Source organism: Dermacentor albipictus, chromosome 1 (assembly GCF_038994185.2).
Source record: "Dermacentor albipictus isolate Rhodes 1998 colony chromosome 1, USDA_Dalb.pri_finalv2, whole genome shotgun sequence".
NCBI lineage: Eukaryota > Metazoa > Arthropoda > Arachnida > Ixodida > Ixodidae > Dermacentor > Dermacentor albipictus.
Window position 1 is genome coordinate 67,971,630 of NC_091821.1, and position 24,539 is coordinate 67,996,168.

General features: G+C 46.9%; 1 protein-coding gene across 6 annotated transcripts in view; it reads left to right on the forward strand.

Annotated features, from left to right (window-relative positions):
- Window positions 1–3,394: 3,394 nt before the first annotated feature.
- Window positions 3,395–24,539, forward strand: part of LOC135906709 (lysine-specific demethylase 8-like) — a 99,628-nt gene continuing 78,483 nt past the window's right edge. For 4 of the 6 annotated variants that reach the window (XR_010565810.2, XR_010565809.2, XM_065438289.2 and 1 more), the window contains exons 1-3: window positions 3,396–3,886; window positions 3,953–4,125; window positions 13,658–13,786. Coding sequence is in view for 4 of the 6 variants with exons in the window: in XM_065438289.2 (XP_065294361.1) it covers window positions 3,751–3,886; window positions 3,953–4,125; window positions 13,658–13,786 (438 nt within the window). In the remaining 2 variants the exon portion in view is untranslated. Of the gene's footprint in view, window positions 3,887–3,952; window positions 4,126–13,657; window positions 13,787–24,539 lie in introns of all 6 variants that reach the window. The other 2 variants (XM_065438291.2, XM_065438292.2) reach the window with 2 other exon arrangements.

Below are 24,539 nucleotides of genomic sequence, written 5' to 3' on the forward strand. Positions count from 1 at the left end.
GTTCATATATATGGTTCAGTATAATTGGTTCGAACATATAAAACCCACATAAATTTGGCTAATCTGTGCTATATCTCACGTGTCACCGTTTTGCCCCAACAGAGTCTATGCCAAGCACATCTTGGTCATCACAGGAGCTCCTATCTGCACCAACAGGAAGGGGCTGGAGCCGAATTTGCAAGGCTTTTACACCAAGAACAAAGAAGCACATGCACAAGAATATGGATGAGATATCAAGTCTGCAAAGGACTGTGTTAAGACTGCAAAGAGCTTCAGCCACCATTCCACCAGCACGGACATTTGGCTGAGTCATCCAAGTAACTCAAAAAGGACTTTCTAGAAATTCTTCGTCTTCAGATGCACCTGCAACATCTGACCAAGCACGGACGACGCTGGCCAAAAGATTGAGTTTCATCAGTTCGTCCTTAATCAGCTTCCAAGCCATGTTAATTCCGTTTGTGCGAAGTGTAATTTTTCTTCTATAAATGCAAGCTTTCTCATTGCCCATTTTTGTTAGAGGTTATTCATCCTCATCCAAATATAAAGGTCAACCTTTATATTTGGATATTTCGCTGATACTTAATACCAGTCACTGTCTAGCAGCCTAACATATCTGTAGCAGTATCTTCTAGTGTATGTTGTCATGCGCAATTACTCTCCTGAAATAGCTGATGCAGCATCGGTATGCGTCTTGCATTAACCTATGCACATGTGCTATGCACCATTTTACTTTTCTTGGTGTTTTTAGCCTTCAATGCTTGCAGAGCAGAGTGGCTTCTCTCTTGAATGCAAGCTTTCTCATTTTCCATATTCCTAGTCTCGTTGATGATTGCTCCTCTTCCTTGATAGCCTGGGTCTTTGTGCAAGCTACAGTGAAGTGATTAATTGCAGAATCTGGTTTTGCTGCCACACTTGGTTATGGTAACTGTGTTACAGATGTGGGGGCCTGGTCAGTTGCATTGGTAAGCAGTCCCTCGAGGTAAGCATTTGCTCCTGCAGTCCGCAAAGCGACATAGACTCCCAGTATACACACATCGTAACTGGTGCGCCCCGTTCGTTCTGGCCTGCTGCAGCCATGGGCAAATTGTGCTTGTGGCCTACCTCGGCCATGATTTGCTCAAAACGGAGACCAGCATATGTGCTTACATGGTTCGAAGTGTATGAAGTTGATAGCCGTATGGGTGGAAAGGCCCGCAAGAATGGCTGCCGAAGGTGATGCCCACAAAAGCGACTTGTCCACATTGCGACAAAGTGGGACACAAAGTGTGAGCCACACATAGCGGCCCCCGAAAGAAAATAAATGTGCAGGTTGGAAAGGAGTTAACGCTAAAATGCCGGGTAGTCCATGTCGCTGTGTTGGTTGCGGCAGCAGATGCCTGCGTCACCTGATTGCTTCGCAATGGAAGTTGCTCATCTTCAACGGCAACTGTTGGTTCAAACAGGTGCAAGGCTCGGTCCAATCTGTTTGTACCGCAGGTTGTCGCTCGTTACCAGACCACCACATGTGACAAAGGCAAGCATTATGCCTGTAAGATGGTTCGTAGCCAATGTATAATGTATTGTCAACCTCAAGCGGTGACTGATTGCCGTTTAATTTTGCTGTTATGTCACTTGGTTACGGTCGCAGTTTTATGTTTTTCGAATATTGCTGCCTGGTCGGTTGCACTGGGAAGCAGCCTCTCGAAGTAAGAATTTGATCCTGCAGTCTGCACAGCGACATAGACTCCCAATTTACGCACACCGTGATTCGTGCTCCCCGTTCACCCTTTCCTGCTGCAGCCATGGGCAAATTGTGCCTCTGGCCTTTCTCGGCCGCGATTAGGCATGAACGGAGACCAGCATAAGTGCTTACATGGTCGGACCTGTATGAAGTTGGGTGGAAAGGCCCGCAAAAGTGGCTGATGAAGGTGATGCCCACGAAAGCAACTTGTCCATATTGAGACAATGTGGGACACCAAGTGTGAGCCACACATTAGCGGCCTCCAAAAGAAAAACATGCAGGCTGGAAAGGTGTCAATGCTAAAATGATGGGTAGTCCATGTCACTGTGTAGGCTGCGGCAGCAGATGCCTGCGTCACCCGACTGCTTTGTACTGCAAATTGCTCATCTTTAACAGCGACTGTCGCCGCAAACAGGTGGGACACTCTGTCCAATCTGTTTCTGCTGCTGGTTGTTGCTCGTTAGTAGACCACCACGTGCGACGAAGTCGGGCACTACGCCTGTAGGTAGGCAGCTCAATGTACCCTAAGAGACCCGTGTATGTGAATGCTCACTGCTGCCATATGGTTCGTCGCCAATGTATGATGTATTGTCTGAACCTCATGCGGTGACTGATTGCTGTTTAATTTTGCTGTTATGTCACTTGGTTATGGTCGCAGTGTTATGTTTTTAGAATATTGCGGCCTGGTCGGTTGCACTGGGAAGCAGTCTCTCGAAGTAAGCATTCGCTCCTGCAGCCTGCACAGCGACATAGACTCCCAATTTACGCACACCGTGATTCGTGCTCCCCGTTCGCGCTTTCCTGCTGCAGCAATGGGCATATTGTGCCTCTGGCCTTTCTCGGCCGCGATTAGGCATGAACGGAGACCAGCATACGTGCTTACATAGACCGATGCGTATGAAGTTGATAGCTACATGGGTGGAAAGGCCCGCAAAAGTAGTTGATGGAGGCGATGCCCACGAAAGCGACTTGTCCATAGCGAGACATTGTGAGACACCAAGTGTGAGCCACACATTAGCGGCCCCCGAAAGAAAAGAAACGTGCAGGTTGGAAAGGAGGGAACGGCTAAAATCTGGGGTAGCCCATGTCGCTGTGTAGGCTGCGGCAGCAGATGCCTGCGTCTCCCGATTGCTTCGCAATGCAATTTGGGCATTTTTAACGGCGACTGTCGCTGCAAATAAGTGGCACACTCTGTCCAATATTTTTCCGCTGCTGGTTCTTGCTCGTTAACCTGACCACCACGTGCGACGACGACGGTGAGCCGTTTACGCGCTCGCGTCAATGATTCCAGCGTATCTCGACATGCAAATTTTATTTCTGCTATTGCACGAGGATGTACACTGCTTGTCTTCTGCCAATAAAGTGGCGCGTTCTGTTCACTCACTTGTGGCTTGTTTGTATGGGCGTCAGTAGAGGCTCTTGGCAATTAGAACGCACCAGCTAAGCGGCAGCGAAGGCATTGAGGCATGCCGCATAGCCTGCAGGGCAAGCACGGCACGTACCAGCGTACGCGACCGGCAAAAAACGGCCATATTAAATTTTGCGCTAAAAAAAAAAAGTTTGCACTTCCGCTTCCGGATTGAGCAACGTCATCTGGCGTCCCCGAAAGTTAGTTCCATGCGCTGCCGCTGCTTATTTTCGAACCACTGCCAAAGGTACAGTTTCCCTTCTCTAAAGTTGTTCTTTATTCTATGGTAGCATCGCTACCACAGAACATCGCTACAAGATACGTTGATCTAGTAACGTTGATTGGTAGTGTCTTTTGTAGTTTCAGACGAGGTCCCAGTTTTTAACTTAATGCTAAAGTAAAATACATAGTAACTGCATATTAATAGTCGGCAAAGCAAAATTTAGAAGCGCCGTGATGTGCAGTCCAGTGCGGACGAGCTGCAGATTAGTAGGTGAAAGATGAATCTGCTGATATCGTCGTGCGCACTTTTCGTGGGATCAAACTTATGCCCATGACGTATTTTTGCCATTTGTTGCTTTCGTGACGCTAATTCGTGCAATACCGATTTCGTATTGCAAAGATGGTTAGCCTTGCTGACAAACATTTGGGCTTTCCTGTGACATTTGTCGCCGATGACTTTGAGGACGAGGAGGATCCTGTGATGTATCTTCTGAAAGATTGTGTCAAGTTTGTGAATCATCCACACGCTTGCGAAGGTACGTGTTGGGGTTTATTTTTTGTCCAAATCTGTAGTTCATTTTTTCTTCGTCTCCCCTTTTCAGACGTGACGACATTGCAAGAGAACTTCGAAAGTGCGAGGGCGATTTGTGACATGTCCTGGGAGATGTTAAATATAGGTGACTGGAAGGATGTCCCACCACGTTGGAGACGGATGTACAGCTACGGAAGTTTACTAAAAGCACTCTGTGAACTTGGGCAGGCGAAACCGACAGAGGTGTGTATGCGAGCCACAACGCTGGTTTCGTGTAATCCATGTGGCACTATGTCGCAAATGAGCATGTTCATTCGTGCCATTAGTATCCATAGCATGTCCAGTAGGCGTTCATTCCCCCCCCGCCCCCCGTTTTTTTTTTCTTTTTTTTTTTTACACTCAATTGGCTAGGTTACGCCATTGTATACAGCTGCTCGCAGACCTAACTACCTTGTGCATCGTTTTGTTTCTTCAGGAGACAGGACTGCAGTTTTCTGGTCGTAGACTTGGACTTGTTCCGTGCTTATCTGTGTTTACTTAGCACTTGGCAACAACCTAACAGAAAGATTAGGGGTTCACATGTAAAACCTAAGACGCACACACCTGTGTGAATATTTGTTTTGCTTGCTCGAATCTGTCAGGCTTTTTTTGCCGTCGAATATGTTTGTTTGCGCAATAACAGACTGAATGCGACGAAAAGTGTTGTCAAAAGGAAATTAAGACCCATCAAAGTTGCATATAAATGCACCTTATACAATGAGGAATGCTACTACTTAATTAATGTCTTCAAAGTGTAAATGTAGCATAGAACATTGAAGGCACTGTGTGCGATAGCCAGTACCATATAAGAGCAATTACAGTAACGTTTATCAATTCAACATACTGGGCATGTAATGTGACTGTAGAACCATATAATAGTAAAAGTTTTGGTTCCAGAATAATATTTGCATTTGTTACAAAAATAAAGACTTGTGCGTTATTATGAACCCACCGCGGTAACTCAGTGGCTATGGCGTTATGCTGCCGAGCTAAAGATTGCTAGTTTGATCCTGGCTGCAGCGGTCTTGTTGTGATAGGGGCGGAATGCAAACATGCTCATGTACTTATATTTAGGTGCAGAATAAAGAACCCCAGGTGGTCAAAATTAATCCGGAGTCCCCACTACAATGTGCCTCATAATCAGATGGTGGTTTTGGCACGTAAAACCCCTGAACTGAATTTTTAGGTACATTATTTATGAAATGTATGTCTATGGGTTCTTATTGTACAATTTTTGGTCGCATCACTATGGGAGAGCTTGATGGACTTTTAATCAACTGACAGTTTGGCATCTTTCGCTGAAGCCAGAAGGCAGCTCACTAAAGTACAACTAAGAGCAGAACCTTGGGTGTGAGGTGGCCTCCAGTGTAACACAGGTGATAACACCAAATTAATTTATTGGTCCCACCGATGCCGTCTATTTGTGTGATTGTTGGGGTGAGTCCATCCATTGAATTTGAAACACAACTGGAAGCATCAAAGAATATACATTCAGTATATTTACAAAAGTGAAGTTTCAGCTGAAAAACATTGGTATAATGGCAGTATGACACAGGAAAATAATATTTTTAATGTGCAGGTAGTTGCACTTAGAATTGCATAAGTTTGAAATTTCATTACCCCGAAGCTGTACAGGTTCAGCATACAATAGGCAGGCATTCATAAAATGCTAAATAATACATTGGTTGGCATTGCGATAACAATGAATGAAATTAAGCACTTCATCTGGTCAAGGCCGTGTCTTCATGTAGCTTTCTACGCTACTAATTAAGCATGCACTTCTTTACTGTAGGTAACTTATTGCTGCTAAGCAGTGTTTCTCTCTTATTTCTGTATGTTCACTTGGTTGTGTGGATAGTAATACATACAAGTTTTCTCATGGATGAAGAGATATTGAGGAATGTGCAGCAGATATGATGTTTTTTGCAAACATATGATTGATGGCAGCAAACATCGATAAATGTGTGGTAATCACACATTAACTAATTGATAAACAAGAATGAATTAATCTTATAATTAATAGCTCTAGAGCACAGTGGCTTACATGAGTCTGGTCTATGTTTAAAGGTCAATTGTGGCAATCTTTTGCAGTTAAAAGACAGTAGTTAAAAGCTCGAAATTAGGTTTCGAGCTTTTAATATCTAACATGCTTAGAGGGGCAAAAGCTCAGGGTGTCTACCAACCGGGAAAACCGGGAATTCTCAGGGATTTTGAATAGTCTGGAAATACTCAGGGAATTTTTGCTTCTATCAGGGAAAATTTGCTGTAATCTTATAGAACGGGAACGAAGGTCGCGATAACGCTAGCTGGCTTGAGTAAAACAGAGGAATTGTAAGGAATCGTCGTTGACGCCGTGTCGACGGCTGGAGGAGTTGCCATTGTAGAGTCAACGACTGACTTCCGGACGTCCGACGGCTTCGCACACCACCACGTATACCATAGGGTCAATGTATAAGAACGTCTGAAATTTTGGACGCAAGAACCTTTCGCTGTCCGATTGTCCAGACTTTTTGCTGTGACTGCTGGTCCGAAACGGCATTAGTCGAAGCCACTACCTTAAATTTTGGGTATCTCGCCGCCTCGAACCGGCGCCATCACCGCAGAAACGCCAGTTGTAGCTGCTTTGACGTTTGTGATCTACCCACCGTGGTTGCTCAGTGGCTATGGTGTTGGGCTGCTGAGCACGAGGTCGCGGGATCGAATCTTAGGCCCTGGTGGCCGCATTTTGATGGGGTGAAATGCGAAAACACCCATGTACTTAGATTTAGGTGCATGTTAAAAATAAATGAAAAAAAAATATATATATATAAAATTATCAGTCATAGCATTCGTAGTACAACCAGCCCTCTGGGTCGTTCTTTTTTCGAAAGTAGTCATCTTAGGGTTATTATAATTAGACATAGGTATTTCGCTCTCGTGAGCAGCACACCTTGGTATAGTTACTCGGGCTAGCTTCCCACGCTAAGCGTGCCGCGCCAGCCTCGCACCTGCTTAACCTTTTCCTAGTCTCTAGAGCCGCTCGAGTTCCCTCTGATCGACGAGCGGCCATTTTTGCAAGAACGTATGCCTTCCAGCCAACGCAGACAACATCAGTCTCTTTCCACGGAAGTACAAGGCTCTGGACAGGAGCTATGCCGCTTCAATGTAACCTGGGGCCTGACGGACCAACCAACTGAGCTATCTCTCCAGGCAACATCCAAGGGTCACGAGTTCAAATCCCCTGTTCTCTTCCTTTTTCGTTTTCCTTTTTTAAAATCTATTTTCTTATAGTTTATCACTATATCGGAGAATTGCATAGCTTCACCATGACTGTCAGCATGGGGACCCTTTAAAAAAAAAAAATCTCTTCTATTATTTATGGCCACTCATGTGCAGGTCATAATAAACTACCAGGCCTTTCCAGTTGAGTGCCATCTGTGCGCTTTAACCAAGATCAGATTGGTCGACCTTGACTGATCGAAGAAGGCACCACTGTAGGTTAAATGAGGCGTGCAACTTCTGCAGTGGCGAAGAGATAGAGTATCCGCCTCGCATGCAAGAGGACCGTGGTTCGAATCCTGGTGCCACGGAATTTTCCACTGAAGAAAAAAAACAAAGAAACCCCGCGTGTTGATAAAATTGCATAAACAGGCCTGGAGTGCGGTCTGATCCCGGTGACCAGAACCGGATAACGCACTCTCTCACCAGAGCAGGATTGGCCACCCTCGTGCAGTACTTGGCCACAACCTCCTATATGAATACAACAATCAAACCCCGGCCCTCAGTCCCCAGCAGCCGCGAAGCGACTGACCGCGGCGGTGGTCAGACCTGTGACGCAGCAGAGGGTGCTAAGAATCCCTGGCTCCGGACAGGCCGTCATTGGAATCTGAACCTGGCAACGTTTAACGTTAAAACGTTATCTAGTGAGGCGAGTCTAGCAGTGTTGTTGGAGGAATTAGAGGGTAGTAAATGGGATATAATAGGGCTCAGTGATGTTAGGAGGACAAAAGAAGCATATACAGTGCTAAAAAGCGGGCACGTCCTGTGCTACCGGGGCTTAGTGGAGAGACGAGAACTAGGAGTTGGATTCCTGATTAATAAGGATATAGCTAGTAATATACAGGAATTCTATAGCATTAACGAGAGGGTGGCAGGTCTTGTGGTGAAACTTAATAGGTACAAATTGAAGGTCGTACAGGTCTCCGCCCCTACATCCACTCATGATGACCAGGAAGTCGAAAGCTTCTATGAAGACTTGAAATCGGCGATGGGTAAAGTCAAAACAAAATACACTATACTGATGGGCGACTTCAATGCCAGGGTAGGCAAGAAGCAGGCTGGAGACAAGTCAGTGGGGGTATACGGTATAGGCTTTAGGAATAGCAGGGGAGAGTTATTAGAGTTTGCTGAACAGAATAATATGCGGATAATGAATACCTTCTTCCACAAGCAGGATAGCCGAAAGTGGACATGGAGGAGCCCGAATAGCGAGACTAGAAATGAAATAGACTTCATACGCTGCGCTAACCCTGGCATCATACAAGATGTGGATGTGCTCGGCAAGGTGCGCTGCAGTGACCATAGATGGTAAGAACTCGAATTAGCCTAGACTTGAGGAGGGAACAGAAGGAACTGGTACATAAAAAGCCAATCAATGAGTTAGCGGTAAGAGGGAAACTAGAGGAATCCTGGATAAAGCTACAGAACAGGTATCCGGCATTAACTCAGAAAGAGGACCTTAGTGTTGAAGCAATGAACGACAATCTTATGGGCATCATTAAGGAGTGTGCAATAGAAGTCGGTGGTAACTCTGTTAGACAGGATACCAGTAAGCTATCGCAGGAGACGAGAGATCTGACCAAGAAACGTCAATGTATGAAAGCCTCTAACCCTGCAGCTAGAATAGAACTGGCAGAACTTTCTAAGTTAATCAACAAGCGTAAGACAGCTGACCTAAGGAACTATAATATGGATATAATTGAACATGCTCTCAGGAACGGAGGAAGCCTAGAGGCAGTGAAGAAGAAACTAGGAATAGGCAAGAATCAGATGTATGCGTTAAGAGACAAAGCCGGCAATATCATTACTAATATGGATGAGATAGTTCAAGTGGCTGAGGAGTTCTATAGCGATTTATACAGTACCAGTAGCACCCACGACGATAATGTGAGAGAGAATAGTCTAGAGGAATTTGAAATCCCACAAGTAATGCCGGTAGAAGTAAAGAACGCCTTGGGAGCTATGCAAAGGGGGAAGGCAGCTGGGGAGGATCACGTAACAGCAGATTTGTTGAAGGATGGTGGGCACATTGTTCTAGAAAAACTGGCCACCCTGTATACACAATGCCTCATGACCTCGAGCGTACTGGAATCTTAGAAGAACACTAACATAATCCGAATCCACAAGAAAGGGGACACCAAAGACTTGAAAAAGACCGATCAGCTTACTGTCCGTTGCTTACAAAGTATTTACTAAGGTAATCGCAAATAGAATCAGGAACACCTTAGACTTCCGTCAACCAAAGGACCAGGCAGGATTCCGTAAAGGCTACTCAACAATAGACCACATTCACACTATCAATTACGTGATAGAGAAATGTGTGGAATATAACCAACCCTTACATAAAGCTTTCATTGATTACGAGAAAGTCTTTGATTCAGTCGATACCTCAGCAGTCATGGACGCACTACGGAATCGGGGTGTAGACGAGCCATATGTAAAAAATACTGAAAGATATCTACAGCGGCTCCACGGCCACTGTAGTCCTCCATAAAAAAAGCAACAAAATCCCAATAAAGAAAGGCATCAGGCAGGGAGATACGGTCTCTCCTATGCTATTCACAGTGTGTTTACAGGAGGTGGGAAGAGTGGGAAGACTGGAGTGGAAAGAATTGGGGATAAGAGTTAATGGAGACTACCCTAGTAACATGTGATTCGCTGATGATATTGCCTTGCTTAGTAACTCAGGGGACCAATTGCAATGCATGCTCACTGACATGGAGAGGCAAAGCAGAAGGGTGGGTCTAAAAATTAATCTGCAGAAAACTAAAGTAATGTTTAGCAGTCTCTGAAGAGAACAGCAGTTTACGATAGGTATCGAGGCACTGGAAGTGGTAAGGGAATACATCTACTTAGGGCAGGTAGTGACCACGGATCCGTATCATGAGACTGAAATAATCAGAAGAATAATAGGCTGGGGTGCGTTTGGCAGGCATTCTCAAATCATGAACAGCAGGTTGCCACTATCCCTCAAGAGAAAAGTATATAACAGCTGTGTCTTACCAGTACTCACGTATGGGGCAGAAACCTGGAGGCTTACGAAAAGGTTACCGATTAAATTGAGGACAACGCATAGAGCTATGGAAAGAAGAATGATGGTTCTAACATTAAGGGATAAGAAAAGAGCAGATTGGGTGAGGGAACAAACACGAGTTAATGACATCTTAGTTTAAATCAAGAAAAAGAAATGGGCATGGGCAGGACATGTAATGACGAGGGAAGATAACCGGTGGTCATTAAGGGTTACGGACTGGATTCCAAGGGAAGGGAAGCGTAGCAGGGGGCGGCAGAAAGTTAGGTGGGCAGATGACATAAAGAAGTTTGCAGGGACAACATGGGCACAATTAGTACATGACCGGGGTAGTTGGAAGAAGTATGGGAGGGGCCTTTGCCCTGCAGTGGGTGTAACCAGGCTGATGATGAAAGAACCCCAGGTGGTCAAAATTTCCGGAGTCCTCCACTACGGCGTGCCTCATAATCAGAAAGTAGTTTTGGCACAAAAAACCCCATAATTTAATTTTTTTTCTGCCTTTCTGGTCCTGGCGATTGGTTTCAGAGCTCGGAAAGTACGACGTGTTGCATAATGCCAGATCCCGAAAGTCCGCTTTGCCTCTGTACAGAACTATTACGCGGTGAAGCATAACAAGCGTGGGAAGGGGCAATTGTCACGGGACACGGTACGTATTCCTTAATTATACACGCGTGCACCCGCCGTCTCCTGTCACAGTACGAGCACCGATATGCCTACTAAGTGTACAGGCAGTCCATCAGAGCTTTTTCGCATGTGTCTGTGGTAATTTTGAGCCCTCAAGGTCGGTAAAAGACATATGTTCAATTTTTTTGTCATCCTCCCATTTTCGAAATGCCCGGTTTTTCGGACATTTTCGTGGTCCCTAGGGAATGCGAAAAATTGGACGTTTACTGTACAACTATCCAAGAGGATGCTTCAAATGGTCCGTGGGGCAAACGCGGCAGAAGTACGAGAGCAAAAAGGACCTACACATTGAGGAACGAACAGGAAAGGAAGCGTGCCACCACTTTGAAGGAGCTTGAGATAAAAAAAAAACAATGTTGGCTGACGCTTAGATGCAGGTTTCCCTCGTCCAAACCAAAATAAAATCTTTAAATCAGTCTTTAAATCTATAAATCTGCAATTTTCTCATTGACACTTTTCAACTAATTGTAATATTTGAGAAGTTAATTCATTAAAGGGCCCCTGAAACGGTTCGGACAAATTTTGTAGACGCGTAGGGTACAGCTTAAGTAGAACACTCGCACCACAATTTAAGTGAAGCGTTACGTATTAATGGAGCTACAAGCGATTAGAAGTTACCCTCCTCCCCAGCCATGCTTTTCCTCCTCAACTCGTTCGCCGAGCGAGCGGGGCTAAGCTCCGCCTTCACTGGTCCTGCGTCACGATGCGACGTCACATCGTCCACTTCCGGTTGTTTTGGAGCCCGCCCCCGCCCGCGCGAAACCTCTCCGCTAGCCGCTTGGCTGTCGACCACAAGCGAGAGCTATCAAAGCAGCGTGCGTTGCGAGCATTCTGTCGTAGCGCTGAACGTGTCTGGTATTCCGTTAACCACAGGCAAGCTGGTCATTTCGACAAATGACTGGAGGCATAAACTCAAGCTGATGAAGGAACTTTGGCGTAGACGTACGTGAGCGGCCTGATCGGTTCATGGTCCAGACACTTGTTGGCGCAGCGCTTAACCAGCCAAACAAAGCGCTAATATTGCTCTAACCAAGTGTAAAACATTTTAAACATTTATAAAAACAACGTGTTGATGATTACACTCCTGCGAAAAATACGCACCAGCAGCAAAGAAGAATACGCTTCGTTGCTGCTACTGTGTATGGTTGAGCTCTATGCCACCAGGTGGCTGCACCGTGCAGACCATTCACATTTGCCTTTCTGCTCATCTCGGCTCATCCCGTTACGGCACAGTCAAGCGGCCAGACCCTGTCCCTTTGCGCTTACGTTTGCCCTAATACGGGACTCGCGAAACGCTTTTCCATTAGTAAACTTCAGGTGTAAAGTGACGGCCACAAACGCGCAAATCCTGGCGCCGATCGGATAGCGGCAGTCCGATGCGCAGCAGCCAGTTCGCTCGTACGCTGCCTTGCAGAGGGACACGATGTCGCAGCTTGACATATTGCCAGTCGCTACGTTTGCAGCCCACAAGGCAACAAAGTCGAATCATAGTGCTCGCGAAAAGACTGAGACCAACTCTGACCGCGGAGCTCTCGTCAAAATGGAGTACGTTGCAACACAAGTAGACGACACTTGCTGTGCGCCGGAAGTGCTTAAGTGTACTGAAAAATTGTTCTCGTGCATTCTCTTTATGCTACTTTCTTTTTATGAAAACAAATTAACTAACATTCCAACTATTACGAAGATCATTTGTTTACCATAAAGTTGGAAAAATTGTCGATCACGCGCCCTGGTCAGCCAATCGGATAGCTCGCCCCACTGACGTCATATGGGTGATTTCGGTCATATGGGTAGGGGCGGCTTAAAATTCCGCCGAGCAGTGTGCTGCGATCGGCAGCGATGTGCATTTTTAAAACCTTATAATAAATTACATGCTTTACGCAGAGCACTTAGATGTGTCAATTAATGATCAGAAGGACCTACTCTAACAACTCAGTACGTTTGTAGGAAATCGTCAAAAGCGTTTCAGGGTCCCTTTAAGACTAATATAATTAAGCAGAATGGTAAAAACAATCTGTGTATCTCCAAGTGAAGGCAATCAACATTACCTTGGTTCTGTCCAGCTACGTGACATTTGCATATCTTTAATGTTTGGCTTGAGTTGCGTGGGACACCCTAAATTATGCATACATTGTGTTGCTTCGGAATGGTGACCATTTTTCACCGGATTGCCACTGCTATCGATAAGATGCAGTAGGTGCTCGATGCGCCTACTGTATCTGAAAATTCTTTAAAGCTGTCGTGGATTCTTTAGTCGTAGAGTCTTGTCTGATCACATTGCATGTTTGATGCAAATGCTGTTGTCCATTCTTGAATGTAAGCGAGCACGAGCAATTGTTCTGGAATGCACTGTGATACATGTAGAAATGGCAAAGTCACATGACTCTTGAGTTCAAATTTTGAAAACCGACTTTGCTTGTTGCTGTCGTTGTGCTTTTAGTGTTACTTGTATTCTTGGCACAAGTTCATCAAATAAAAAAGTTTGAATCATGACTCCGAGTTTTGGCACTGTCTAGTTCTTCATCAGCACTACAGCATGACAACATATAGTGAAAGCGGAGTCAGGCCTGAGTTGAAGCTTCCTCTTAGCTTATTTGTATTACATAAAATGGCACCCAGGGTTTGAACATGAAAGAATTTTTGTTTCTTTGAAACATCTTCATCAAATATCCCAAAATAATGATAACCTGATTTCTCTTTTGGCTTAAAAGTTGTGTATTATAAGTAGTAGTAGGCTGTTAACATCCCTGTAATTGCTTTCAGGATGTCCTGAACACGTGTGACATGGGTCTTATTATGGGTGCTCCTGTAATGGGCAATATACTAACGAAGCTTGCCAGTCGAGTGCATAAGGAATTGCCAGAGCTGATTTCGCCTGCACTTCTTGAGAAGGTAGGTATTTTTATTGCCTTCTCGCAGCCAACCTATGCTGCTGCTCCTTTTGTGATGAGCACATTTGGTAGTGCACTTTTTATTAATTTTTTATTTATTTATTCAGAATACCCCTAAAGGCCCTCTCGCAGGAGGGCATTACATAGGGGGGTGGTGGTGCAGTAACGCATACAGATGTAATAAGTGAGTAGTAAGCTGAAAACAAAAATTGGGAACTGATAAACAATAATCACAAAAGATAATACAAGACGAATAAGATTATTGTGGTAGTAAAAATAATCAGAAGTGTACAAGAAGAATACGTATCACAAACACACGAAAAATGTCTTTTTAAAAAATGTTATAGCATTGTATGTGTACTTGTTGCGAGAGACTGCTTAACCCCCACCCCTCCTTTTTCTTTAACCATACACAAGGCATGCTTATTAGGACTTGACATGCTGGTTTGCACTGAAATATGCATGCAGGGCCCAAAGATGCATTTGTATCCGTTGGGATAGCTCAGCGTCTGTGGCATTGCATTGCTGGGCACGAGGTCATGGGTTCGACCCTGGGCGAGGCAGCCACATTTCGATGGGGATACAAAATATGCTTGTGTACTGTGGTTAAAATTATACTGGTATCCCCTATCACAGTATACCTCATAATCAGGTCATAGTTATGGCGCGTAAAACATCAGAATCGTGTTGTTAAAAATGTGTTTTTCAAATGGTGATATTTTTTCTTTCATTTCTTGCTAACTTTTGCCCACATTCAGTGCCATCTAAATTTTCAGCATTTTCATGTTTGCTGTAACTAATGTTGATCAACAAGACAAAAAAAAATATGTGGTACCCTATGACGGCTGTCCAATGCATTACCGCATTATCCGTCGCCCCCACCCCCCTTCATGCAAACAAAAAATATTCTCCTCCGTTGGATTCTTAAAAGTTGCATGCTAGTTCTCTAACCTGTAGGAAATGAAGCGAAGTACCTTATCTAATGCTTAACTACCCATGTAATACATGTCCCCTACAAACACTTTCTGCATCATCTTTGGTGACTGCAGGAATTTATAGCTGAAATACTTCAAGAAAAGAGCTGAACAAATGTTAACTAATGTGTACAGCAGCACCAAAAAAGGCACATAATAAAAGATATAATTTGCTTAAATAGGACTAATTTGCAGTGCCTAATGCTGACCAGAAGGAGATGTAAGTATTTTTCAGTACAGACACTAAGCAGAACTCTGTACACATTGCGGGGACATGTTTAGTGGGATGAGTGGAGATCTTGGGACATACAACTTTTTTGGCATTCCTTAATGATACATGTCCCAACCTGGCTTTTTCCAGAGCGTGCTCATGGGCTGCTTCACAAATAAAAAGGAAGACTGCATAGAAGCTATAGAGAGAGCCCAAAATTGCACAAATTTGTGGCCTCACTTATTGAAGGGTCCCTCAAATGGTTCGGACAAATTTTGTAGACATGTAGGGTACAGCTACAGTAAAACATATGCACCACAATTTGTGTGAAGCATCTCGTATTAAGAGAGTTATGGAAAATTACAAGTTACCCTTCTCCATAGCCATGTTTTTTCTCCTCAACTTGTTCGCCAAGTGATTGGGGCTAAGCTCCGCCTTCACTGGCTCTGGATGGATAAAACTTTATTGCATCTATTTAAATGTGGTTGGGCCCCTTGATGTTCGGGAGCGTCCTAGCCAACATTTCTAGGCAAGCGCGGTCCACCAGCCAGAACTGGTCATCCGAGCAAGTGACCTGAAGAGCGGCTTCCCACGAGGGAAGGGTTGGGAATAGGCTCTACCACCATGGGCATGGGGCAGCTCCACAAACAGTGGAAAAGATCTGCCCAGGGTGCTCGGCAGGTGGTACAATGCGGATTATAGTGACCAGGGTAAAATAAACGTGCCACATTGGAAGAAATAAATGCTTTGGTCTGGATCTGGCGCCAGATTGAACTCTGATGGGTGGTAAGGGAATGGTGACGGGGAGGTAAATCTCGTCTACCATTCCTGTAATACGTGATAATCTGGTGGTAGGGGCAGATCTCTTCTCCTGGTTTTTCCATGGGGTTGGGTGAGTGATCATCCAGGGTCCGGAGGAAAAGGCCTCGGACATGTGCATTAACGCGCTTGTTCCCGGGGACACACTCATGCCCAGACACCCATGTGATAATCACCGGGTGGGGAAGCGAAGGGACGTTTTGTAAAATGTGTGGGACCGTCTTAGGTGCTACGCCTTAAAGGAAGTAACGGTATGCACTTTGGGAATCTGCGCAGATTTCTGTAATGGTAGAATCCGCAGCTGCATGCACCACTGCTAGGGCTAATGCGACTCCCTCAGCCATGTCGGTGCGCACTGTTTTAATCGAGGCAGAGATGTTAATGTGTCCTTCCTCCGTCGTGGCAGCCGCCGTGACCGTTCCTTTGAGCGGACCGACTGTGACGTCGACATAAAGGACGCCTTCGTGATTTTGATAACGTCGGGTGTAGTAATCAGCCCGCGCCTTACATCGGCCTGGATAGCAGTGCGAATTCATGTTTTGTGGCAATGGTTTGAGTTGCATGTTAGCTGCGAGTCTTACAGGAATGGGAAACCACGGCTCTTCTATCGGGATCGTGCCGCTTCGCTCGCACCCCAGAGTTAGGAGTAGGTTTCGCCCAGTGGGTGTTCGGGTGAGGCGCAGAAGTTGATTACTCCTCTGTGCCTCTATGATTTCCTGGACGGTATTATAGAGACTAGTCTGTAGGAGGCGGGTAGTGCTAGTGTGCATCGGCAGCCTCAGTGCGGTCTTAACCGCCCGCCTGATTAGACAATTAGTCTGATCCATTTGTTTTTGAGTGCGGTGGTGATACGGGAGGTGGTAGGTGAGACGACTGACCACCAAAGCTTCAGTCATTTGCATGGTGTCCTTTTCAGACAGACCGTGATTGCGCGACGCAGTCCGGCGAACCAGTCCTGAGATTTGTTTTATTTGCTTATCGAGGAGGTTCAGTGTAGAACCCGCATCTAGGTTAGATTGGATGGGCAGACCCAGGATCCTGATTCGATGTACCTTAGGCACTTGTTGACCGTGTATGAACCGGTCTATGCCTGGGTCGGACTTGTAGGGCTTAATAGTGAGCAATTTGGATTTTTCTGGCGAGCAGAAGAGCCCCATTATGCTAATATGCTGTTCGATAACGTTGATAGCTGTTTGTAGGACATCTTGGGCCTCCTCAATAGAGCCTTGTGACACCCATGGGGTCATATCAGCATAAAAAGCGGGGTGCAATTTAGTGATATCAGCAAGCTCTCTGGCGAGTGGGGCCACAACTGCGTTAATTAATAGTGGTGATAAGACTGCTCCATGGGGTGTGCCCCTCCTGTTTGGGAGGGCAAAAGCGGCCGATGTGAGTGGACCTAATCTGATCTCAGTGGTGGGATTTTCCAAAAAAGCTTAGACATACTGCCAGATCCTACGGCCGCAACCTGTGGTGGCAAGGGTCCTGAGGATATGGTCATGTCCTATGTTGTCAAAAGCTTTTTGTATGTCTAATGCTAGGATGGCTCTAGTGCGGGCCGTCCATCGTTTGTGATTTAATAAGGTCTCTTTAATATGCAGGAGGTCATCCTGCACCGATAGATTGGGGCGGAAGCCAAACAGTGTTGGGGAAGAAATACTTAGCTTCTAAGTGTGGTTGTAGTTGCCGGGCAATCACGTGCTCAAAAAGCTTGCCTACACAACTCGTGAACGAGATAGGTAGTAAATTCGGAAGCAGTAAGGATTTACTCTTTTTGGGAATAAGAGTAACCTGGGCGTGTTTCCAATCACCAGGCAGGTATAGTATAGTAGGGTCTGTGATTAAAGTAAGTTCATGGTGCATCATAGTGTTATGTATAAGGTTGCCCTTCGGTGCGTTATTGATATAACCCCATGCTGATCGCGGGCGTTAAAGTCGGCCACTATGATTCGATGTGTATAGCGTGTTTGAGCAAGAATTTCCGGTAACCTTGTGCCCTTATCTTTAGGGGGACTGTATATTGACACATGTACTTATTTTTATCGGACGAAAACGTTTCGCCGCCTAACAAATGTTATCGCACAGCGCGGGATGCGCCTGCATGTATTCGAAGTTTATGGAAAGTTATCGATGCTTCTATCCACTGTCTGTTGTCGCCGAACCTTGTGTTATCTGATTTCATCGCCTGAGGCGAATGGTGTAGAATTTTGTGGAAGGCACGCGGGTCCCAACGATTAGTCTGGAACATCCGACGACTGCTGTATAAAAGCCGACGTTCTTAACCCGCTGATCAGATTTCGACGGTCGCCGAGTGTGTTTGCCGCTACCGTTGTTCTTTCAGTATAGCCTGCTTTTGAGGGCACAAGTTCGCCCAATAAAACGCCAGTTTTTATAATCACAGTTTGGCTGCCTTCTTCACCCTCACTACTACGTGACAATATGTTGATAACCAACAGTCCTTTTTCCGATGTGGGGTTGGACGGGATCATCTCCAGAGCTGTTAACTCGTTTCTTCCTTCTGAAGGACCCCGGTAGGGGTTCGGCCTATGAAGGTGAGGGTTTTGTTAATAAGAATAGCGGTACACGACGTTACAGAGGCCACGTGATATCTCTGCAAGGATAGAGATGCGGACCCTGTTTTCTGCAGGGCCAGTATATCTGGCGGCTTCGGGAAGGGTTGAATGTATGCGGCCAATGGGGCAAGTTTCTTTTTTGATGCTTCTACAATTCCATTGCTATATGGTTAGGTCAGATGAAGTTTGGTTTCCGGGTAGAGGAAGTAAGCCCGCTCTACTCGAATTCTGTCGCTTATTGGAGTTGGCCATGTTGAGTCGTTACAGGGGTCAAAACCCCAACTGTGGGCTGGTCACCTCCGTGGGCTGAGGAGTGAGGGGCGGCGACAGGTTTGGGCTGTTTATGCTTACGGGTCGGGAATGATTGAGCATACAAATCGAAGAGGGGATTAATTGCAGATTCTATTTTGCCGATGCATTGATTAAACGCGGTCTTCACTCATTGTAAAGCCTGTTCATGTTCCTTAATCATTTGTGTTTTAACAGCCTCGAGGCTGTTGCTTACAAATTTTAGAACTACATAGTTGCGTAAGGCCTTGTGTGAATTTTGGGGTTTGGAAATAGTGCGCACAGGTCTGTTGTGAGTGGACTGGTGCATGGGGTGGCACTGGGTGGGGTGGTATTGGGGAGGCCTGCTCAACGGGTGACTTACCAGTGTCGGTCAGGGGGTCTTGCCATTGCTGCAGCTGTGGGTCTGGAGCCAGGCACCCTCCGGTCGCCAAACCAGATGAAATCTTGAGACCCTCACTTGCCGCCAAGCCAGGCGCATGGGTGGGTTCTTGTTGTGGGAGTGCCGGCCACGTGGCATCACTTCTAATGCCGCACTGCACAGGAGGGGGTGGCGGGTGGTTTGTGAGTAGTGTCGCAGGTGTTCGTATGGCAGGAGGTACTCGGGGTTGAACATGTGCTTGTTTGGTTTTCTTTTCATGGTATATTTCTGGTTCCTTGGGTCGGGCGGTGCTGTGAGGTCCTTGGCTGCAGGCATTCTTAGGAATGTCGTCAGGTTGTTGGTTTGTCGTTATTACCTCGGTACCCTGCCTTGGTGGAGTCGTATTGGGTGCCTTTGGGTGCTGGCGCCGCTCTTCCACCGCTCGGGCCCCGGGTCCCCTCTGAAGAGTCGGGCAACTAAAGTCGATGGTGGGATGGTCATCGGATCCGCAGGTAAGACAGTGTGGAAGGTAACCTTTGTGGTGTTCATCTGGGTTAAGCAAGCCACAGTTCCCACACCACCGTTGTGGGTATGGGCAGATGTCGTGTTGATATCCGGTTCGGAGGCAGCAGTGGCACACTTGGGTTACTGGGCGGAAAGGTCTGCATCGAAATTCTGCGCCTTGAAAATATACGTAGCTGGGAACTCGCCTGCCCTCAAAGGTGTAGAGGCATGCTCCATTCGTTTCGAAGGGTCGGGCTTGGATTATGTTGATATCATGGGGGTAGGTGACTGTATCGTTCATGAGGGCTTCCTCGGTAGGTATAGGTAAGGCGCCTGTGATTATCCCCTTGCAGGAGTTTTCCGGAAAAGCCACATATGCAGAGACTTGATACGATTTGCTGCCGAGCAGGAGTGTATGAATGTGGCACAGCTGTTCCACCAGGTCAGGGTCCGGGGTGCTGACCAGGGCAATGTTCTGTTCCTTGTGTACTCGTATGTGCTCCGCCGAAGACAGCGGGGCTTGGAGTGCGGTTTGTATCGCGCCTCGTAGTGGTAAGACCGCTTCTTGTTGTAGTGATATACCTCCTCTTATTCGGAAAACCACTTTGTGGTCCCCTGTGGGGAGGTGTGACAGGCGCGGCTAGCCAGGTCCGTGTCGACGTTCGCGTGAGTCGAATGGGGCGGGTGGTGTCTTGGAGGACTCCTCGGCAACAACCCTCCATCGGCGAGTGTTGACCACCCGGTACCATGGAGTGTGAGGCACGGGTGGCTGAGGCTATGTATCATTGAATATGTCGGCGGCTCCACTCAGGCCGGGGTGGCAGTTGCAGGACTTGATGACGCGCTCAGGCTCCAAGTCTTCTGCATTCATGCAGTCCAGTTGGCCTGCCGGGTCGGAATTGCTGGCGGACATCACCGCGGCTCGAGGATGTCCGCCATTGCTCAGGGATCGCCGTGACCCGGATGGCTTCGAGGATCCCCGCGATCAAGAGAGCTGCATTACGGGGTGTGTCGGATGCCGACGCATGCTGTGCCTCTGTTGTGGTGGCGCGTTTAGTCTTAACGCAGTGACCGCTGCTTGGGGATTTCAAACGGCTGACTCTGGCTAAGAAAAGAGTCCAGCCCGGAAATATTGGTGTCAAGTAAAAGCTGGTGCAGCATGCGTTGCAAGCTCTCTGTTGCAGTGCCGGGCGTGTCAGGTATTCCAGTAACCACAGGCTAGCTGGGCATCTTTATGTATGGGTGGAGGCGTAAACTAAGGATTCTCCATACTACTATTGCTGTGGTGAAGGAGCTTTAGTGTAGACGTACGTGAGCGGACTGACCGGTATGCACAGTCCAGCCACCTGGTGGCGCGGAGCTTAACCAGCCAAGCAAAGAGCTAACTAATATTGCTGTAACCAAGTGTAAAACATTTTAAACATATAGAAAAACAACATGTTTATGATTATACGCTCCTGCTGAAAATTCATACCACCGGCAAAGCGGAATACACTTGATTACTGCTATATTAGTTCTGTGTTTGGTTGAGCACTGTGCCACCAGGTCGGTGTACTGCGCAGTCCATTCGCGTTGGTGCCTCCGTTCATACCGTAAAACGCCCAAGCCCAGTACACTTGCGCTTGTGCTTACCCAAATACTGGACACGCGAAACACTATTGTGGTATAGTTGATTCTGGATATATCGAACCCGGATATATCGAGTTATTGCCTATATCGAACAGTTGAAAAATCCCCTTGGGAATCTCATGCAAAAGTATAGCGCTATTGTTCGCGTATATAGAACTCCCGTGCACCGGCATGTCGATGTATTGAACTCCGTGCTGAGCTGCGCCCCGGCAAGTGCGCTTCTCCCACCATACCCCACCCCAGCAAGTGCGCTTCTCCCATCGCATCCCACCCCCGCAAGTGCGCTTCTCCTCACAAAGCTCTCGCGATGTTCCCGTGATCTCATGCATCCCGCACCGCACTCTGAGAAAGGGGCGTGTGGGTAAAAGGCACGTGACGAGGATCACTTGGAGTGCGATTGGGTGTGAAAGGGAAGCAGGAGGGAGAAACCACGCTGACCGCAGGTGCCCGTTTTCTGTGTTTCGGTTGGCTGACACCTCTGGCACAGCAAGACGAACGAGGTCAGTGCAGCTTGGGCTTGCGATAGTGCGGAAACGCGTAGTGGTGCGTCTTTCGATTCGCTTTGTTCCTTTTATTCACGAGGCCAACGTGAAGGCTTGAGACTCGTGTGGTGAAGTGCGTTTTCTTTCCCCTTTTGGCACCTGTTCCGGAGCCATGGCCGCAAAAAAACGCAAGAATTTGGATTTTTCAACAAAGGCGGACATCATTCGACGGGTGGAGGCTGGTGAGAAAAAGTCGTCGGTCGCCGCAGCATTCAGAATTCCTTTGTGGTAGCTGTGGTAGCTTTGTGGTAGCTGCAGACGACGGATGTCTTGACAGTGAAGACGATGACGCTGGATGCCTGGACAGCGAATTTCGCGAGCTCTTGGCATTCCCAGACGCCATCCCAGGTGGCGTTACAGCACGCAATTTCGTCAGCGCTGACGATGGCATGCAAGCTGTAGCGGATTGCGCTGATGCGAAGATTGTGGCTGACATCATGGGTGACGAGGACGCAGACTCCACCGGCAAAGGTTGCGACGAAGAGGACCAACTACCATGCACTGCAGCTGAACTTGCATCAGCTTTCAGCGTCATTCGCCGCTGTTGTGGCACAATGGAAGGAGCTGGCCTTTCTCATTTGGACACTGTCAACAAGCTCGAGGACAGCTTAATGAACTTGATAGTGCAGAAGAATAAGCAAGCAAAGGTCACACATTTTTTTCTTCCAAAATAAAGTGCTCTGGTCATCGCACTGTGTTTTTGTTTTCTTATGCGCCTTGGAGGCACAGATTGGTAAACTCCCGTTAGTCACGAGATCGGGAAACTGCCTTGAGATTTGTGGAGTTGTTAGAGAAGCTTTTGACACGCATATTTTATGTTTCGAATTATCAATATATTGAACTATTTCGCGATCCCATTCGAGTTCGATATATCCACTATCGACTGTATATATTAATCCTTCGGCGTGAAGTGACGGCCTCAAACGTGTAGATACTGGTGCTGATACCGACAACCAGCACTGCAGGCACTCCGCTTGCATGTTTGCCTTGCAGAGGGACATGATGTCGCAGCTTCACATGTCACCGATTGCTACATTTGCAGCCCATAACGCTAGGGCAGACCATGGTGCTCGTGAAGATAGATAAAGAACAACACAGACCGTGCAGCTCACACAACATGGAGCACATTGTAACACAAGCACATGACAATTGCTGTGTGCCGGGAGTGCTTGAGTGTAGTGATAAATTGTCCTTGTGCATTCTTTTTCTGTTACTTATTTTTTGCAGAAATTAATGAACTAACATTGCAACTATTGCTAACAGCACTTGTTCACCATAAAATTGAAAAAATTATTGATGACACGCCCTGGACATTACTCTTGAACTCATGCTTTGGTAGTGCCCCGCGGTCTTCACAGACTGTGACAAGGAACAAGAATGGTGGCGGCAAATGCTACACAGTGAATCACTCTCTGATCACTTATGGGCAGTCCAGAAGGCCCGCGATGTGGCTGTAGGGCTCGGCCTGACAGTCCCAACGTGGGAGCGGCCCGCGTCAACGTACGGTTGACCTTCAGGACCCAATAAAGTTCTCCATACCATACCATACGCCCTGGGCAGCCAATCGGATAGCTCGCCTTACTGGTGTCATATGGCCACCTTGTGTCACTTGGTCAGTGGCAGCTAAAAACTGAAGAGAGCGGTGTGCTGCGATCAGTAGCGATGTACATTTTAGAGCGCAGCTCTTATGTGCCCGTTCCTGGGTTGAGCGTCGGTGTCCATGTAACTGCGCAAAAGCGCACATGCCACTGCTTGCGCATTTGTCGTCGTCTTATACCACAGCTGGCTCATTGGCTCGCCTCGGCATAACTGCATGAATGCGCTTGTGCCACTGGTTGTGCGTTTGTCATCTTTTTCTTCCACCGCTGGCTCCAATATTGCTCGTCATGCTATCGTTGCCATACTGCCCCTCCCTCTGCGAAGGCACTGACAGCACTTGCCCACTGCCTGTCAGTGCAGTGATTTCCGTCTCAAATTTCTTGCCTCAATATATTGCAAAATGAAAACACATGTAAAGCTGCGCTCAAATCTTGCATTAGGGAGTATTGTAATCGTCGGAAATTTTTTAAAACCTTATAATAAATTGTATGCTTTATGCAGAGGGCTTAAATGCATCACTTAATGACCAGAAGGGCCGACCTTAATGACTCAGTATGTTAGTACAAAATTGTCTAAATCGTTTCAGGGTTCCTTTAATAGCTGAGTGCTGCGAAACAGTCAGTGGTGAAATAGCTACACCAGTTGTCCTAAATTGTGCCAAGAGCAGCTCTTTGCGCCATCTTGTTCCAAAACATCTTGGCGAAAAAAATTATGCCAAGCCTGTGTCGAAGAAGCATAAGAATGAAAGCCTCATTATCTTTACGCTGCCTATCTAATAAAACTGGTCAATGTACAGCCTCGTCCACTCTTAGGGTGAACACGGCTCACCGTGGCCGCGCTCCGCGGGGCGCCAGTGTGTCCGGCGCAGCGGCGCATCGAAGTGAAGCGGCGCAGGCGCACATGGACCCAGGGGAGGTGCTTCGCGTTGTCTGCTACAGTGCTGGAGCGCGTCGCCTCTTGCTTTGCTGTGAAGTACACTTCGCTACACTCAGGTGACTGAGTGCCCGAGGCAGCATTGCGGGAAGCAGCACTTCACTAACTGGAGCATTTTCCAGCTGGTTCCGTCTACAGCTTGTGAACAGCCTGCTTAATCAATATACATAAACAGAAACAAGCTTCTCACCACATAAATCACTTAGCATGTTTTTTACAAGTGATGAGGGTAAAAATACAGTCATTTTTGGGGCCATTTAAACCGGTGGTCATGATGCCTGCCCGGTGTCGTCTGCCCACCGCATGCCGGTGGTCTGCAAA